This window comes from Lutjanus erythropterus, chromosome 15 (genome assembly GCF_056507025.1).
Source record: "Lutjanus erythropterus isolate fLutEry1 chromosome 15, fLutEry1.hap2, whole genome shotgun sequence".
NCBI classification, from domain to species: domain Eukaryota; kingdom Metazoa; phylum Chordata; class Actinopteri; order Lutjaniformes; family Lutjanidae; genus Lutjanus; species Lutjanus erythropterus.
Genome location: NC_139331.1, coordinates 1,546,772 through 1,566,937, shown reverse-complemented (window position 1 = coordinate 1,566,937; position 20,166 = coordinate 1,546,772). Strand labels below are relative to the sequence as shown.

At 38.8% G+C, this 20,166-nt stretch overlaps 1 protein-coding gene across 1 annotated transcript; it reads right to left on the bottom strand.

Moving 5' to 3' along the window:
* Nucleotides 1-1,746: 1,746 nt before the first annotated feature.
* On the bottom strand, nt 1,747-20,166 carry LOC146313850 (uncharacterized). Its single transcript, XM_084737943.1, has 6 exons — nt 20,011-20,166; nt 17,178-17,593; nt 10,435-10,574; nt 6,045-6,279; nt 5,800-5,906; nt 1,747-3,137 (listed from the first exon to the last, which is right to left on the bottom strand). Exons 2-6 carry the CDS (start codon nt 17,570-17,572, stop codon nt 2,176-2,178), a joined length of 1,839 nt encoding a protein of 612 aa, XP_084594069.1. The 5' UTR covers nt 17,573-17,593; nt 20,011-20,166; the 3' UTR covers nt 1,747-2,175.

The following is a 20,166-nucleotide window of genomic DNA, read 5'->3' as shown; positions in this document are numbered from 1 at the left end:
AGGTACCACTCCACTGGCTCAGACCTCTCAGCATGCTGCAGCAGGTATCTGGTGGAAAACACCTGCAGAGTCATCACTAACTGGACTGTGACAACACTCCAGAGTTTTAACCATCAGGTAGCAGTGCAGCAATGTGGATTTGAATCTTGAAGACTTTCCAGTAACACTCTCTATGAAGGTCTATAATGCATTCTAAACACATTCATAAGACATTATGCTTTTATAGGGCTTTATAAAACTTAATGTTTATAATGATGACTGAAAACTTATACCAAAGTTTGTAAAGTATTAGGAGTGGAGGACAATGTAGTTCAGCATTCATAATGCTTTATTACTCCATGCTAAAGTGACATCAGTGTTTGAAAGAAGAATCTGAATCCTGGGTTACACAGAACATTATAACTACCAGAACTAGCCAGTTATAAAAACACACATTCATAAGTCATTATGATGCATTTATAAGGTTTTACTCCTTATAAATGTTTATAACCATGCATGACAGTAAATGGACATCAAGGTAAGTGGTGAACATAATGTTTTATATGTTAAGTATTCATAATGCTTCATAGCTAGCTTATAATTACCCTGATTTTAGCCAGTTATAAAGACACAGAGAACTGTTCTAACGTATCTTAACAGATTATGAATTCCTGAAATGGAGTATGAGTCTAAAAACATAGTGCAATTGCTAATAACCTTATACAGTGTTGTCAGTGTAATTACAGCTTAAAAAGTACACTATTGATGTTTATAAGACATTATTCCATGTCAGAAACAGAAATTATAATGTTCGGATACACTAGAGCAGTTATGTATGTGTCTTTATAACTTGCCAAAGTTATGGTAGTTATAATGTTCTGTGTAACCCAGGATTCAGATTCTTCTTTCAAACACTGATGTCACTTTAGCATGGAGCTATAAAGCATTATGAATGCTGAACTTATAATACATTATTTTCACCACTTTTAACACGTTACAAACCTTGTGACAAGTTCACTGTCATGCATGGTTATAAACATTAATAAAGAGTAAAGCCTCATAAATGCATTATGTCTTATGAATGTACTTATAATTAGTATAAATGTATTATATTATTATACCTTTATTTATATTGCTCCTTTAAAGTTCCTGAGTTTACAAAGTGCTTTGACAGACAAAACACAAGAGCAGGATACAAAGGAAGCAAAATAACAACAGAGGGCCAAACAGGAGCAAGCTAAAATTGTAAAATAGTAAATAAGATACAAGCAAAGACACTAAACAAAGAAAAACAACACAACACAGTAATAAAGATAACAGTAAAACTAGCAAAATGTGACACTAAGAATACATTAAAATAGAGGCATAACATGGTGTTGTCAAGTCAATATAAATAATAATAATGCATTTGCAATTGTTACAGATAAGTCTAGATATTTTAAATCAACACTAGAACTGCTGCTGTACATTCATAAAAGATTATAACACATTTATAAAGCTTAATAAAATGTTTCATAAACATTTATAATCATTCATTACAACACAAGCATTATGGGTGGTGGACAGTGTATTTTATGTTCAACGTTCTTAATGCTTTATACCACCATCACCAGCAAATAGCAGTGCAGGAGCAGTTCTAGAGTTAATTTAAATATGTTGAAGATTTATTGGTAACAATTTCTATAATGCTCATGTCTATAATGCAATATAAGCACATTCATGAAGACAATTTCATATGTTCAGAGATCAAAGACACATATCCAGAGTGATTTGAGTGCTTTTATTTCTCAGGCAGCAGCAAAAATACAAGCCTCTAAAATTGATATCAAAAACTGGTCAAAGACATTCTTTACATAAGTACATAATAGTGTAATAAGAGGTCCTCATTTTGAGGCAACATGAGAAAACAACATATGCTGCTTTGATAAAACTTTTATCAGTGCTACAATAAGTAGCGTGTATGGAGCATAGTGCATTGCACTTTTATACTAGGATAAAGACAACATTCAGTCTGCTACATTTTCAAAACCTTCTCATATTGAGTCACTTTTTAATGCTTCAAATAAAGGGTTAAGTTTGGAATATATTCAAGCAAGAGTTCACCATCATTTGAAGAAAAATAGACATTTTATCTTTGTCTTTTGGGATGAGAACGCCAATGTGGGCTGAGTTTAAGTTAAAATGAGTTTTTCTGATCTAGAAGGAGATGTGGCTGGTCCTGTTGCTCTGGATGAGAGTGATCAGTTTGGACATGTCGGAGATGTGTGGGTAAGCGTTCATGACTTGCTCCACTGTGCTCTGAGGGAACAGGGTGCTCAGCTGGCTCCTCAGACCCTTCCTCTGCTCGCTGGACAGGCTATTGTGCTGGCCGCTTATCCTGCCGTCAGAGAGGCTGCCCTGCTGCCCCCATGGGTCCCTCGGTAAGCTGTGGCTCTGTCTGTCGGACAGCTGTCTGAAGTAGTGCTTCTCTGGGAAATGCCCAGAATGCTCCCCGTTATGTGGAGGCAGAGCTGGGCAGGAGCCCCACGCTGGCTGGTGGTGGTGGTGGGACATCCTGCTGTGCTGCTGATGACCACAGCTGCACTGGCTGCACATGTGGCACTCGCAGGACACTGAACCATTTTGATGAGGGTAGTAACCTCCTCCTCCACTCCGGCACGGTCTCTGTGCATTCCCGCCAAACGACCCAGAATAGGAGTAGTCATCGTGGCTCAGGCTGTAGCTGGCCACCCCGCTGCTGTAGCTGTGCAGAGGGTGCTCTGTGCTGTAGGGCAGATCCTGGATGAAGAGCTTGGACATGGAGCTCTCCATGGAGCTGAAGGCCTCGTCCCCATCTGGGCTCGGACAATGGTGGAGGCTTGTGTTGGGGTGGCTTCTTGGGCTGCTAGTATCTCTTTGGTAGAAGAACTGATCGCTAGGTGAAGCCCTGTGGGACTGATCGTCCATGCTGAGAGGTGGTGGAGGGGTTGATGAAGTGTATCTGAGCTCTGGCTGATACACAGTGGGGTAGAACTGTGTGTCCTGCAAGCTTGGCTTGGGTGAGAGGTTCTTGGCTCGGTCTCTCAGCGCCCTCAGCTCATCGGCCACAGAAAGCTGGGATTGGTTGGCTCGCTCTGGGTGGTAGAACTTGCACTTGGCTCCATAAGTACACTTCTTCCCTGAAAGAAAGAATAAGAGGTTATTGATGGGCTCTTCTCAAGAAGCTGTCAACACAGGATGTCCTGTCTGCATGACTGTAAACATACTTGGCTCTGCAAACAAATTAGCTGTAACCTCCAGTTTTATTTGTGCCTTTGGTACATAGGCAGACATTATTACTGCAGAACACTTTATAGGGACCCAAGTCTCACTGTGTCAGCTGGGAGGCTGTCAAGCCCAATCCCTGGCAGGCAGGCAGATGAGTCACTCATTCCTCAACTAATCTCTTCATGACAGATAACCTTCCAGAAATTTTCATATGTTCCAGTAAGGAGGCACCAAGGAGAAAGGAAACACCCCTGACTGACTTTCTGCCCAATTCTGAACCTTTCGGTGCATTTTCACCAAAAATAAATTAATTTGGAGCCAGAAAAATGGTTCCCAGCTGAAAAATAGTGGTTTTCCTTTGAAACCAAAATGGGTCTGTCATATTCAACTGGTTGTCCACTGTGCAACGCCCTTTGTTGACAGTGCATCCTTAATTATAAGGGTTCCCGCTCAAAACTGGTGGAAATACAGATTGGTTTTCAAGAGAGGACCAAGGTTCCAAGAATCTTTAAAGTAACTGGTTGAAGAACCAGAGTTAATTTGGTGGAAAGTTCCCCCATTTGAGTTCAGTCAGTTAATGCAAGGTAGAATGAATTGTAACAGTTTTAATAGTAACAGTGAATGCTCATCCAATCTTTGATTTACAATAGATTATGTTATATTAACATCATAGTTTTCATGAGCAGATGGAAATTTTCACTTTTGTAAAGGAGTGATGCAACGTCAAAGATTTTACAGTTTGGAACATAGTTTTTACACTCTCAGTTGACTCAAAATCCTCCAGGGATTTAGACTCTCTATGAGTTGCAAAATCTTTTCTAAACAAGTTGGACCAGTAGGTTTTGCTGCCCACCACTCTTGTCCAAAATGAAATATGTCAACATACATGCTGGTCAGCCACAACATGAAAACCACATCACCTGCCTAATACTGCAATACTGTGCTGCGAGCTCTGACCCATCAAAGCATTGGCTCCACAAGACCTCTGAAAGTGTCCTGTGGTATATGTCACCAAGACCTTAGCAGCAGGTCCTTGAAGTCCTGTAAGTTAGTCAGTCAGCCTCCACTCCACTCCACTCTTATTGTTCCACACATCCCACAGATCCTCGATCAGATTAGGTGGCCAAGTCAACACCTTGTCAACATGAGGTCGAGTTCTGATGCTCAAGTGCCCATTGTAGGCACCACAGTAACTCTTCTGTGAGCTCAGACCAGATGGTCAAACTTTTGCTGCCCACAAGCATCAGTAAGCCTTGGATGCCCATGACCCTGTGGCTGGTTCACCAGTTGTCCTTCCTTGGACCACTTTTCGTAGGTACTAACCACTGCATACTGGAACAACCCACAAAACCTGCTATTTTGGACTTGCTCTGATCAATCGTCTAGCCATCACAATCTGACTCCCGTCAAAGTTTCTCAGATCCTTAAACTTGTCCATTTTTTCCTGTTTGAGCAAATCAACTTGAAGAACTGACTGTTCCCTTTCTTTCTAATATAGCCTTCCCCGGACAGCAGCCATTGTTATGAGAAGATCAATGTTATTCACCTCACCTGTCAGTGGTTGTAATGTTGTGGCTGACTGGTGTATGTCCCAGTTCAGATTATGTTGTACTGACATCATAGTTTCATTGAAGGCAGATGGAGATTTTCACTTTTGTCAGGAAGTAATGCAATCAAAGATATTTTATAGCTTGAAACATGGTGACTACATTTCAGCTGACTCTCAGGAATTTTACTTCCTCTGTGGGTTTGCGAAAACATTTTGGTCCAATGAAATCTGTTCTAAACCAGTGTGATAATTTAAAAAACCAGTGTGAGCAATATTGCAATATGGTCTTTTTTGTGGAGTTTCTCTGTAGATGGTCAGCCATTGTGGTTACTATAACTCATGCTGTTATGAAGTTAAATAGTTTTTCTTGTGTTTGTCCACCACTTTGGTCCAACATGAAATATCTCAACAACTTTTCCATGGATTACTTTGAAATTTGGCACAATTATCCACACTGGCCAAAGGTTAAACCCTAATGACTCTGGTCTGGTGTTTCCTTGATATTTCATCTAGTGCCACCATTTTTCTAGGTCATGAGTTCAAGTAAAAGATCTAAGACTTCTTCTGTGCTCACAAAAGTTTGTCTCTCAAATTTTATTCACAAATTTGTTAAATTTGTGTTATTTTTATTGTGAACAGTCCAAGACACACCTGTGCAATAATCAGGCTGTTTCATCAGCATCTCTATATTACACATATGTCAGGTGGACAGATTATCTAGGTAAAGAAGAAGTGCTTGTAACAAACTTGGGAACAAAATCTGAGGGAAATAAACCTTTTGTGTGCTTTTACTCTGACTCATGAAAAAAGGGAGTAAAAACAGGTTGCATTTATATTTTTGTGTAGTTTAAGTAATCAGTAGAGCATGTCACAGATCCAAATGTAGGTCACACACTTCATATTTCGTCACCTTGTTCTTATTGTATTGTGTGCATTGTGTGGTTGCTGTTTTAATCGCCCGAGAGAGTACAAGGAAGTGTAACTTGAGTGTGTGTTGCTGGGTAAAAACAGAAATACAAACCAACCGTAAGGACAGTGCTGCAGCTTGTTGTCTGGTGTCCAAGGCTTCTTCCGCAGAAAATCATCAATAGTGGGACCGTTTCTACCCAGAGGATCATCTGGAGGCATGAACCTGCACCAGGAACAGAAACACTGTCAGGACCAGGTCTCATCAGTCAAATCTGTCATAGTGTTATGTTGAAGCCAAAAGGAACCTTCCTCGTAACCAGTGTACAGAAGAAGTCTGGCCTAAAGCTGTCATCAGTCTTACTTGTCATTAGCGAAGGTGTACATCAGCAGCCTCTCCTCGATGAACTTCTTCCATTGGGGATTCTCCGTCTGCAGGTCACGGTAGTTGTCATTGGACACAATGATGCCATCGGACTCGAATGCTAGCTTGATGATGTAGCGGTCATCGTAGCACACCACCCTCTTACCGTTGACACAGCGGGACGGCGTGTACACCAGGATCTTCCTCCTCTCCAGCTCATGAAGAATGTGTTGATCTACAAAAAAAAAAAAACAACAACAAAAACAAATTTACTTTAATGGTCTTCTTCAGCACATTTTGAGCTATGATATCTTGTTGGAAAATGAGCTGTCCATAGTTCAACCTGAGCCATCGATAGCTTGGTAACTATTAGGTCCCAAAAATTCTGAGGATGCCCTGTGATTTTAAGGGCTAAATCTTTTTAGGTAGGTTGCTTTCAGGAAGTTGATGGCAGATGTATTTGTGGCGGAAGTTTCATAGGTCATAGTGTTTTTTGGATTCAGTTTGGTTTCAGTTGGCTTACTTCACACAATGATATCAATGTAAACCACAAAAAAAGTCTTTTGCTTGAGGAAGTTTCTGAAAATTTATTTACATTGGCTGGGATGTCCATTCATGATCAAGTTAGTATTATTAATAGTTTTTAAACAAAACTGTTGTTAGCAGAGGTGTGAGTCAGACTCAAGTCACAAATTGGATGACTTAAGACTCGACTTGACAAAATCAAGAAAGTTTTGCAACTCAACCTTATTTTTTGGGCTTTTGCCTTTATTTAGGATAGATGAGACAGGAAAGGGGGTAGAGAGAGGGGGGATGACACACAGCAAATGGGCTGCAAGCAGGAATTGAACCAGTGGCTGCTGCAGAGGACTAACAGCCTCAGTACATGGGGCACATGCCCTACCAACTGAGGAATAGGGGCACCCCAGACTTGAACCTTGTGACATGAAAATACTTGATGCCTTCCCCCCAAACCCAAAGATTAAGAAATCTTTTATTTGAAAAGTGTGATTCCACAATCAAGCCAATTCCCTTCATTTCCTGAACCAACTAACATTAACACTATTCATTTTCAGCAAGTTGACACTTAACTCCCTAGATCCACATTATTTGAACCAATCAGGCAGCAGCCAATCAAGTTGCAGCAGAGAATCATGAGGGACAAATGTTAAATTACTGAGCTCCAGTTAAAAAAAAAAAGATACCAAAGATAATTTTGTATACATACATAAACTACACAGTCGTCAGCAAAAAAATGAACGCAGCATTCAAAATGTGTGAGTTGAAAATTATAGCTAGAGACACAACAACTTCCAACTTCATTCAGTTTCACAAAGAACAGTAAGTTGAGGCTCTGTAAAGAGTGAGTTCTAACTTGTTTAGGATTCGAAACTTTTGGAATTGGGAGTTGCTCCCACCTCTCTTTGACTGTATGTTAAATTGTATCATTATTCCTTTGTTTATTTGTTGAGAGTGATTTTTTTTTCAAATGTTTTCAGTAAAATTCAGTGATTAATCGGGAAGATTTCAAGTGAAACTCCTCACATTGGTAAGAATGACGAAACAAAGTCAAATCTGAAATGTGTAGTTTCTTGTGTTTGAATACAAGTCAGCAAATGGTTCCATCACCCACAAAACTACTTTCTTTCTGCAATAGAATTTACAGGAACTACTTTAAAATCTAGAAATACTTTGCTTCAAGAATGAAAGTAGCGTAGATGGATAAAAGACATTAAAAGACAGGTGTAATGAAAAATGTCTTAACTTCATTTTTTGAGATGTCTGTGTAGTATAAAAGGACATCTTCTTTAGTGTCCTAAAGAATTAAGACATTCGAACTAAACCAAAACTTGTAGCATGGTATTTGCAGGATTGTGTCCCATAACCATAAGACAGCAGCCGCCATTATAGCTCTGAAAATATTAATTTAAGAAAAACAAGGCTGGTCTGGTGCAGGTTGAGAGATTTTCATAGATAACGATGAAGCTGAACTTATTTTAGTGTTTTGATCTATCAAGGTTAGTGGTGCATTTGAAATGAGTGGAGAACATGTCCTTGTAGATACACAGACCTGTCCCGAGGCAGGTGACCTGCACGTTGCAGCCCATATGAGCTCTTTATCTCAGTATCCTTGTTTTGACAGTGGCATTTACAGCATGATCATAAAAGGTGTGAAACTGCACTTGGCACTGATGATGCTTCCTTGTAGTAAACTGCTGATCTTGGTTTCAGGAAGGTGGCTATTTTTAGCTGGCTTGATCCAACATGAACAATATGCTGGATGCCAGTTTTGGTGCTCACACTTCCTCGTTGTCTCCACAGACAGTTTGGTACTTGTTTTTCAAAGTGAAACTTGGTGAAATCCACTGGAATCCACTGTAAATCCAAGCTGGCTGCAGCTGTCCTCCGTCAAGGGTTAGGCTGTCAAACAGGATGAAGATAACAGCCGGGGTGGAGGGGTGGCACTTCACCAGCAGTCAGCAGTTACATGCCAGAGTGGCACAGAACATGCCTGAGCAGAGGTACAAAGGCTGTAGTTTTTTACTTCCTTGATTTGGTGACTGTTGGTGATGAGATATTTCCAGCTCATGTCAGCACTGTCTCAACATGCTCAATGACACACACTCAGTGTTGTGCCTTCCACTCTTTCTTCAGTCTTTTTCACTTGAATCTACTTGTTTTTTCTGCTGAGAGTAAAATGCATCATTTCATAAAGACTTTTTTTTCTGTCTATGAGTGTTTCAGATCAATTTTACAGGACAGGATGAATTGATAATATTAACTTACAAAACTACTACCAAAACCACTTGGTTAAAGATTATGGTTTGTCTCTGCCACGCAGGTGTAAATAGTCTATAACTATTATATTACTATTATATATTACATAGCTATAACTATTCCACCATGGGTGCATGTAGCATCTGCCTTAACCAAACAAGAAGTCCAAAAAAGACTCTGCTGGAATATTTACATTTAGAGCAGTATGGGAACTGATGATATTATATTACACAATAAAGGGAGTGTTTGCAGATTCATGTTAAGCAGCACTAATCAGTTTTTACAGTGTTAACAACAGATCGAATCAATAATGTGAAAATGGTCGCTTGTAGTGACAAAACAACAGAGAATTACCTCCTGGCTCTGCAGTTCTGCTCTGTGGAGCTTTTTAGCCGACTTCAGCTAACTATTTTGTTTACTTTAGCTAACTTTGTTTACAGCCACATCTGTTTTCAGAGAAACAGCTCTGATAAACCAACTACCAGCCCAGCAGCAATGAGAGGACAGACAGAGCTAGGAATTAACTGGTGGACACTGCCAATTTATCAGCTAAAGAGCCAGATATTTCCTTTAGGAGTTGGCGGAGACCAAAAACAGAGGTAAGAGGAAAGAAGATATCAGAATATCATCCATCAGATGGACAATGCTAATGCTGCACTGTATTTGCTGATTGTGTAAATAGTATTTTGTTTGCTAACATGTTCGCTACCAACTTCGAAGGGTGGTTTCACTGCCTCCAAGAGGGAAGTAACATCAATGCTGTGTTGGGTGAAGCAGCAAGATGGAAAACCGTTCAGTGTTTGCAATCGCAGAGCACCTACTTCTTTTCTGTCTGTACTCCAGTAACAGTTGGTACACGTTGGAACCTCAGTCAACCTTCTCCTTTCCTGTTTTCTGTACTTAGATATGCTAAAGGCTGTAAAGAAAACCAAATTTTGAATATGGTTAAAGGATGTTGCCTGTAAAAGCAACATTAAGGCCTACAGCCACATCTTAAGTTAGTGAATGTTAGTGAAACACTAACCAATGATGGATGTGGATTGACTAGCTAGATTGCTAGTGTTTTGCTACCTGCTAAATCAAGATATATGTTGCTTTTACATGTTCCTCAAGCAAGCAAATACTACAGTACAGTATCTGAGTACAGGAAACAGCGAGGAGAAAGTTACAAATTACAATTACAAAGCTTGCCCAAGGGGGTGAGACTTAAGATGGGTCAGTAGGTGCTGAAGTTTCTCACAACATCTAATATGTTCCACTCTCAGAATTTACCTAGTCATGGATTTATTGTGAGTCTGTAACACTGTGCTGCATGGTGTGGTTTTATAATGAACCTGTCTCTGCTCTAAAGACAGTGAATGGGGTTGGGTTCCATCCATAAATGAGGCTTAAAAGTCTGGTTCGTCCTGATGAGCAGTCACTGACACATTAAATTTATTGTCTGTAAACCACTGCAGCCATGTTGTAATACAATGACGTCAGAGTTGGGTGAGGTGAGGTCATGCTAAGGAAAAATGTGCGCACCAACCCTGATTAAACTGTCCTAAAGAACAAAACTAACACACACTGATCTAACCCCATGTGCCACCTCCGCTCAGTCAGCTGATCTTACCTGTAATGAGAGCCTCTGGTCGTGGCTGCTCCTTCCTCCACAGGGGGATGAACACTGTGATGTCCCGCAGCCCCTTGTCCCAGAACCAGTTCACTGCCAGCTGGATGCCCTGGCATGAAAACACCTTCTTGTCGCCATGGCTACAAAGACACAGAAGCCAGAATCAACAACAACAGCAATGAAAAAACAAGACTTCTTCTTTTGTGTTTCTCTGCACGTTATGCACACTCACGCCTCTTCTCCCTTTTTCAGGAAGTAGAGGTGTTGCAAGGCGTGTGCTCAGAGCTCTGTCAAACATTGCAAAACAGACTGCAAATGCACAGAGATGAGTAACATTGAACGGAGACAGTTGGACTTTGTCTCTCTTCAGATTCTGATTCTTCATTTTCTTTCTTTACATTACTGTGCCTTACGAAATAAGTTCAGATTTATCACACAAAATCAAAACATTATGTTTGTCAGCATTTGCCAGCTCAGTTCATAGCCACTGGCCACACCTGAAATCTGATTCACCACCCCAAGTGCCCCCATTATCCTTAAGTATAATTGGTTATCTCTCCCAGGAGAGGAGGGGCCTTCATGTGAACTAGCTGTTTGATAAGTATTTTTAAATTAAGGATGATAATGGTGAATCATTAATAGATTAATTGCCATTAAGAATTTAACTGATTAAAAATGTATTTATTGATAACTGATTGATTAACTGAGCCTAGAAATGGCATTAGTTGGGCCTCATTTGACATTGTTTTGTCTAATGGAGACAATTTTTGAAAAAGAAAACTTACACCTCATCTTAAAATAGAAACAAAAGAGAAAAAAAACAAGGGAAAAATTAGTTAATAATCCATTAAGGAAAATAAACAAAATTTGTTACCTATTTTACATGTGCATTGTTTTTTGTTTTTTTATATGTGGCCTAATTTTATTTTGTGAAAACACCACTATAAGTTTAAGATGTTAGTTATAGTCCCTTTATTTTACTCATAAAATCAAGAACCATACGCAAAAAACTATATACAGCAAATAGGTAAATAAATAATAAAATTAATAATAAAAATGATAAATAATAAAAAATAAAACTTTTCATGGTGGAGTGCAGAGGATGACTTTGGAAGACTCACAGCCTGACGTATAATTTCTTTTTGAGGACTTAAATAAAGTATGGAAGCTTTAATTATATTTGTGTGCTGCCACTCTGTTGTGGACTGTTAATCTTTTAAGTAAACATTTTAAACACAGGAATATAAAAAACTATAAGATACTGTATTGTTAGTAATTAAAGTATATATGGGAAATGGTAAATTACCACCATTCCGACATATGTGTGTATGCACACGTACATCGTGCCACCTCTGCATAAGTCAGTGCCCCTAAGTGGGCCTCCCCAAAAAAGTCTGGACACGCCCCATTTGTCAGTGGCATTGTTGTTGAGAACCTTATCAAGGTCTTTTTTTCAGTACTTTCTAAAATATTACATTTTTTCAGTACTATCTAAAATATTAAATTCTGAAGGAAGAGTTATAAAAGCTATTTTCTATAGTACATTTTTTACATATGATTCTTCCTGAGTGAAAACTCGAGGCCACGTGTTGAGGCACCGTGATTGACATCATCAAAAAGTCCTTAAATTCTCAAATAAATGAACATGGGAAACCTGAAGATCTTGCCTGACGATCACTAAGTGTGACCTGCTCTCAGTTACATACAAGTTCATTTGACAAATATCTGCTCTCTGAAATCCAAACCAGCTGAAACACTCACATTACCAGGCTGTTACCGAGGAGCTTCTGAAGAAGAAAACCGGATCGTTTTGCCTGAAGGAGAAAGTCAAACCTGTGTGTACGTGTATGTATGTGTGTTTGCACGCGCATGGGGTTTCCCCTTCTTGCCATCAGCAGGAAGTGGTGAAACATTTTACATACAACAGGTACTAAAGACAAGGCCTGGCATGAGATAGATTTATTCAGAATCCACTACCTATCTGCCCTCTGTATCTTTATTGGCAGGTCATTACTTTTACTGTGAATCATATTTCCTTGATGATTTATACTTGCAGCCTATAGATCCTTCTCAAATATAATCAAGGTTGTCACGGTTACATTGCTTGCATGGGTCCCTGAGTTACACAACAACTAAACTGTCTAATGAAACCAACAGATAGACATGTAGGAAGCAATAAGCCATCGTGGAGAACTAACTGTGCTAACACTACCCAACATATCATCACCTCATACAGTTGTTATGGCTATGTTAGCAAATCATTGCTTATTTACTAGAGGTGGGTTACAAGTAATGCATGAGTAAAAAAGTTTTTTTCTTTTATTACAGAGATGAGTACTCCTCATGTTCCTTTTTAAAACTAAAAACTTCCTTTTACTGTTTACTCGAGTATATTTAGCAACTCTACAAGTTACTGCTGTCTGGAGAAAAAATAAGCACCACCTGTCTGCTGACAGAGATACAATGATGACAGATCTCTGACCACACTTTTTATACACAGAACAGTGAGCTCTCTCTTTTAAAATCACTCTTCTAAGCACATTAAAGACAGTTACACATACTGTAGGTAAAAATGTAGTTAGCTAGCTAACGTTAGCTGTGTCAGTTTTTCATGTGTAACATTAATCACTGATGGGTTTGACTTACACTTCTCTTGTAGCTAGTGGTCTGCTGGGCTTTTAGAAACAGTTAAGTTGACATAATGCTAACTTCAACGTTAATGTTACTTTCACAATTGCAGTGCACTCTATAAATATTAAAATCAAAAGTAACTCTAACTTTTGCTTGGGCAGGTTTCTCACATGGTAATTTACACTTTTACATGAATCATTTTTTTATGGGAATAATTGTACTTTTACTTGAGTATAGTTCTGTAGTACTCTACCCACTATTGCTATTAACACATCCAGCAGACACAGAGCAACATTTCTGGCCATCTGCTGGATGTAATATAATAATATTTAGAACCATTTTAGCTCAGTTTGTTCTCGTGGGAAAATCCTGGGAGAAATCTCTGGTTCTTGAGCTGCTAAATGCATCAGTCAGATCACCAGCTAGTTGCTAACGGTGTATGTCTGCTGTCCAGAGCTGAGTAGACAGTGTACAGTGGGTTTATCAGAACTTTTTAAAATGGAAATAAAGCTGATGAGAACAGAGAGACTCAAACAAAGATGTCAACCACAGAACCAAAACAATGATACGGAAGCCAGGAGTGGCTGTGCTTACAATATTTTTTTAAAATGCATCTTAAGATTACATGTTAATTATTTTGTGAACACAAACTTGTTTTTCTCATGATAACAGTTGAATTTATCTCTTTATCTTGCGCAAATGCTTTGTTATGATGAGATCTCCAACTCATCACTTCCTTTTATAAAAAATAATGTTTATCAGAGATAAAGCATGCCCTGCAGTGTAGAAGTTGTGTACTCTTTCTTTTATGGCATTTAAAAAAAACAAAAAAAAAAACAATTATAAGTACGGCTGTTCTCACCTTCTGTATAATTAGCTAAAAGACGGTAAATCATATTGTTAAGCTGAGGAGAGAGGGTTTGTCACACTTTCATATGATCCATTGTTAATATGAAAATATTGATTAATGCAGCTTTAAGCTCTCACAGCACTTCATCTTCTATGATCTTATTAAATGTTTTGCATGTAAACCCTTGAGAAAAATTAAATGTCAGAGTCAGTTGACTTGTCATGGATGTGAAACCAGTTGCTTAACGTCTTCTGTGGCTCTGGAGTCAAAGTCTGAGAAAATTACTGATGTGAGATTGTCTGAGTAATCTTGGTTTTCATAAAAGAAAGCCTGCGTTACACACTGGAGGCGGCAAGTTTGAAAGATGTGGGCGCTTCCCGAGCAGGGCGGGTCTAACAAAAGATAATATTGAGTTGCATTATGGGAAACGTTTTTGCAGCTTGAGTCACACCACGGGCTAAATGTCAGGATATCACCTGCTGCTGCTTTGATTTGGAAAAATGTTTTTTATCACTTCATGAAAGTGCCATACAAAAGTCACTGTAGTGCCCTTTAATAACCACATAAACAAACAAACAACCAAACAAACAAAAACTTTCAGGTTGTATTTCAGTGTCAGAGGGCCTCATGTAGTGGTACATAGAGTGAAACACTGAAGAGAGTCTCACTCACAGCCTCTGAGATTTCACACCTGAGACCAGACGGCAATTACACTATCTCACCTTGGATTTAAGGTGTGACAGTAAATACTTCAGTCCTCTTCCTCTTTCAACTTCATGTCCTTACAGGAATATGTATTATGAAAACATTTCTCTGTTGTTTTCCATTTTGAATTCATATCATACCCTCCACCTGCTCCTTATTTGTATGAGCAAATTTTGACTCAGAACTTCCTTGTTACCCAAAGTAAGTCAGCTAAAGTATGGAAGCTCATTCCTGCCAATGTGATGAAAAATAAAGAAAAAAACCCCCCCGAAACTTCTCTTGTTGTAACAATACACTATTTATATTCTTATGAAAGTAAAACTTTTATGTTATAATGCATGTTATCATGACATAACCTCATAAAAGTAGTTATCACGTTATAACAGCAAACATTTCATGTTATAATAAGTTATTACTTCATAACACAAAACATTTCTTCTAACAACATACTATTTATGTTGTTATGACGTGAAAAGTTAATTTTCTAATGCATTGTTGTTATGTTATAAGATGATAACAATACATTATAAGTACTCATGATAATGTGAAGTGTTTTGTATTTTAAGCCATCAGGTTATAACATGAAACATTTCTTCTTATAACAATATATTATTTTTTTCTGTTATAATGTGAAAGTTTCTGTTATAATGTATTTTTTATCAAGTTATAACATGATAATGTTTTCTTGTTGAGAACATTTCCTTGTTTTAATGTGAAAAGTTTGTATATTTTGATGAATATATATGAATATATATTTGTATTTGTTTTCAGCAATACACTTCCTGCAAAATCTTTTATTCTCCATCACTTTGGCAGAAATTGGTTCCCACAGGTGCCACCCATGAGATCAGAAGAAATAGGAATTTCACTTCTTTTAGTCTCACACATATTGCAAGTCATGCTAGATAAGATAAGAGTCACCTGCAGTTTAAATGTGATGTGAAATATGTGAGAGTGGTGGCAACCTGACCGCTCTGCCCTTCATGTAATGCTGAATTGGGTGGGCAAAAAGAGAAGAATACACAGGCACACATCGTGTTTTTACTTCCCACATGTTTAAAGAGGAAGTGTGGTGTGATCAAATCTGCGAAGTGAAACAAGATTTGACACAAATAGAGACGCTGATACACAAACGGAAATGAATGAAAGCACATTTACCCAAGTGGTGTACTTAAAAACAATTTTCAGGTACTTTACATGAGCATTTTCATTTTATGTTTTATACTTCTGCTCTGCAATGTTTCAGAGGGATGTTTGACTCTGTATTTATCTGACAACAGTAGTTACTCTGCAGACTAAAATATGATGTATTCATTTCAGGCAGAAATCATGTTCATGGGCAAAGTAATGTATTAAGGTTTTATGCATGTTACATTTAGTCACATGTGCCAGCTTACTTCCTCCATCTCTGAGCATTTTCCCAGATGTTAGAGCAGCTAGCAACTAGCCAGCGACAGCTAGCAAGAATCGCACTGTTACCTTGAATAAATTATATATTTCTCTGTTTGAACATTGTTGGAAACATTTGGAACAATGTAAGCACCGTCCTTAATGAATATTTTAATGAGGTAATGTTACATCATTATTATAGCAGGGTTCAAATAACACGGTAGCTTTCAGTGGAGCCCTATTTTACAGTGCACACTGCTACTACAACAAGTCACATACACACGTATATATGGAAGTGTGCAGCAGGGTTACTGCAAAAAACAGTCTACTGTTACTATACACAGTTTATAATGCCACTACCACTTATTTTTTAAATAACTAAAAAATAAAGGCTACTGTTTCAAAATCAAATAATCAGAGCAAAAAATAAAAAATATTTTGTCTTCTCTTTCATACCCCTTCCAGAATACCACATCACATGGTAAAAGAATAAAGCTGGACATTTGTTGAAACATTGTTTAACAAACTTGTGTTTATTTTACTATAAATAAAGAGACTTCTTGTGCAACACTGTAACACTGTAAATGAACAATGTTTTATAGCTCCCCCTACATATTTCAAAGTAATATGTCAGGGGAGCTCGTCCTTTTCAGGGGAGCTGAGCTCCACTTAGCTCCCCCATTACTGGAACTATGCATCATAATATGATATATAATAATATAACACTAAGAAATGCATCAGTCTACCAAATAATGCTGATATGCTGATAATACTGAAGTAAAATCTGGAATATGGGACTTTCACTCATAACACACTAGAGTTTATAAAGTAAAATTAGGGCTTCAACAGTCTCAGAACAATTTTACAGTTTCACAGCATCACAGTGTTTGGTATTACACAGTTATTATTATCAGTTACAATGACCCTTATATCCTTTGTTTTTGTTTTTTTGATTGAACAAATGCTTTATTATAATTTCACAAAATATTATGTCCTATATTACATTTAAAAACCATAGATAAGCAAATGTTCATGGTATGATAAGCATCAGTTTTTATCCCACGCTATATCAGTGTAACCCCCGGTCATAAACATGACTACTTCTTTCACTACAGCTGTATATAAACATACAAGTACTGTTGATGATAGATGTAGTGAGTTGACTCACCTCATGGCCACGTTGCTTCCATCAATAACCACTGGTCTGAAGCCAGCCGCTGGCTCTCTGTCTACTCCACTTCTGGGCTGACTGGGACTGGGGCTGCAGCCTCTGGGCACCAGCTTGGGGCTGTTTGGGACGCTCTTGTTGCTGTATGTGCGAGTTTGGCAGGTCTTGATCAGCTCCTCCAGGATGTCGTTGGTCTGGGCGTCGTGGCGGAGGCTCTCCAGCACCCTCACGATGTCGCTGTGAGAGTAACCCAGCTTGAGAAATCGCTCCACTTTGGCATGCTGCTGCTGCTGGTGGTGGTCCATCGTAGGCACAGACTCAGAATGTCTCCTCTCCTCTGTCTTCTCAGGACTGTCTGTCTGGGGAATCCTCCTCGCCTCCTTATTCTGATTCATCAGCGTCTCCACGGCGACGGCCTGTGTTTGAGAGCAGTTGACAGGTGTGAGAAGAGGATGGAGGCAGAGTGAACCTCTGTCAGTGTAAACACAGGAAGTGCAGCTGCGGTCTCACAGGGGTTTTACGGACACATTGATTGTGGTTTGGTGTTCACTGATAGAATCTGCTCTGCTTACCACAAACTCATGACTGCCAACGCAAGCACAAACACTGGCTGACGTCACACTGGTTAAGAAAGCCCCTGTCACACACACACACACACACTGACAGAGGAAGCTGAGGGTCTGCACTGATCTCTGTGCTAAATTTACCTCCTGTCATAAGGGTCAGTTACCAAAACAAACATGAATGGAACTGACGTGAATGTGAGTGTGGGTATTAATGTGTTGAGCCTCACCCCATTCCACACATATTTTATTGCTCTTTTTATGGAAACCCCCTCACTGTAAAAATACACTTTCTGTTTTAACTATATACAGGCTGCCCTAAATTTTTCTAATTTGGCTGAATTTGAAAATCAAGTTGAGGTAATTTTGTAATGACTCAAAAAGTTTCTAGTGAAATGAACTTGATATTAATTAAGCTATACTTGAAAACATGTTCATAATGTCTCAAAGTGTATTAGAGACACAACAAGTTTTCATATGTTTTCAAACTTAAGTATTAAAAAAGGAGGAACTCAGGAGAATTTTAATTTTCAAACAATGCATGCTGGAAAATCTGCTGATATGCTGATCATATTTCCTTAGAAACTTAATTTAATGAGTTGACTGGATTCTGTAGAACACATTCATTCAACTCATCGTTTTAAGTTAAAAGGCTTCAAGTAAAAAGAATTCATGCTCTCATGCTGGTTGAAGGATGGGTTAGTTTGTTAGTTCACAAAAACTGTGCTGGAGTTTCACATTAAAACAGTGTTGCAGAATCTCCCAAACAATGGAAGTGAATGGTGACCAGTTTTCAAATGAAAACAAAGAAACAACAGAATAAAAACATAAAATGTCTCCATACTACTCGTCTGGTATAATTCAAGTCTCCTAAAGCCCGAACATGCCAACATGCTTGAAAGATGTCATTTAAACCATGTTTTTAGCCTGAATCTTCACTGGAGATCTTTAGCTTGATGTCACTTTCACTTGTGCGTGCACACTGTCTGAACTGTGTGTGTGTGTTGTGACAGTGTGCACGCACAAGTGAACAACATGTCAGGCTTTTGGGAGACTTGGATTTTTCTATTTGAAAACTGGTCACCATTCACTTCCATTGTTTGGGAGATTCTGCAACACTGTTTTCCTGTGAAACTCCAGCAGAGTGTTATGAACTAAAAAACTAAACCTGACCTTCAGTCAGCATGAGGGTGAGTAGATAATGACTGAATTTTCACTTTTGGGTGAACTATCTCTTTAAAATGCTTTAGTTGACCTCTATATTTTAGTTACATAGTTACATAGACAGTTTTAAACCTGTGTATCGTCCTCTCCTCTTGAACCAGGCTGTGACAAATCTTTTGATAAATATTAGACATTTAAAGTTGAATTAACTTGTATATTTGCGTTGAGTTAATGAGAAAAGATGAGCTAATTCCACTTAGTTCCTGTATGATTTTTTTACAGTGCTGAACTTGCCACAGAGAGATCACACTGATGTATTTTAGAGTGCTGAATGACTCAACCCACTTCTTCCACGTTTCCTCCCACACAGCGGAGCTATTCTGAGTGCAAAAACTTTTAACAAACTTAACACAGCACTACACCTGAAACAATGAAAAACAACTGTAACGGCGACAAAGCAGGCGTGTCGACTTTTTAAAAAACACAAGCTGGACTCCTCCCTTGTTTACAGACAAAGCATATCCAACATACTTTGAAGCATTTTTCTTTGTTACAGTCTTTTTGATCTGTGTCATGTATCACTCAACCTCTGCTGCATTTGACATGTCAATGAAACCCTTCAAGTATGAGGAAAAAAAAACTAAAGACGTGATGCAAACCTTGTCAGGGTTTCCTCATTCTACTAAACTTTAACAAGTAAATATCTTATCTGCACTAAAACATCATAAACAGGACACTGGCTCTTGGTTTTACAGTTGAAGATGTTTTTATCCATTCTGCAAGGGGCTGTGCACAGGCTTGCTACAACCTGCACCAAACCACATCCTCTGCTGCTGAGCTGACATTCAGTACATCTGCAGGGACCTCACACTCATTTTTAACCCTGAAAATGAAGAGTTCTGATTATCTATCTAGTTGCTTCACACATCCAAAACTCCAGCAACCTTTGCTCCTGCTAACGCTGAGCTCAAGTAAGCACACAATCTGACTGTGTCCCACAGTCTGAAACATGAAACAAGTCTGAACAAGACAAAACTATTGAGAGTCCACATTTTACACAAACAGCAGAGCCACAGTCACATGACTCTGTCTTTTTCTGTACTTACACATTCAGTGAGTGGTGGATCAGGGCATGAGTCTCTCTGGCTGTGTGTGAGCCGCTCTCAGTCAGTCAGTCAGTCGCTCTGACTGGCAGACCGGTCTGTGTGAGGCTTCTTATTAGTCACAGGAGGAAGTGGCTGCCTGCTGCCGAGTCTCTCTGA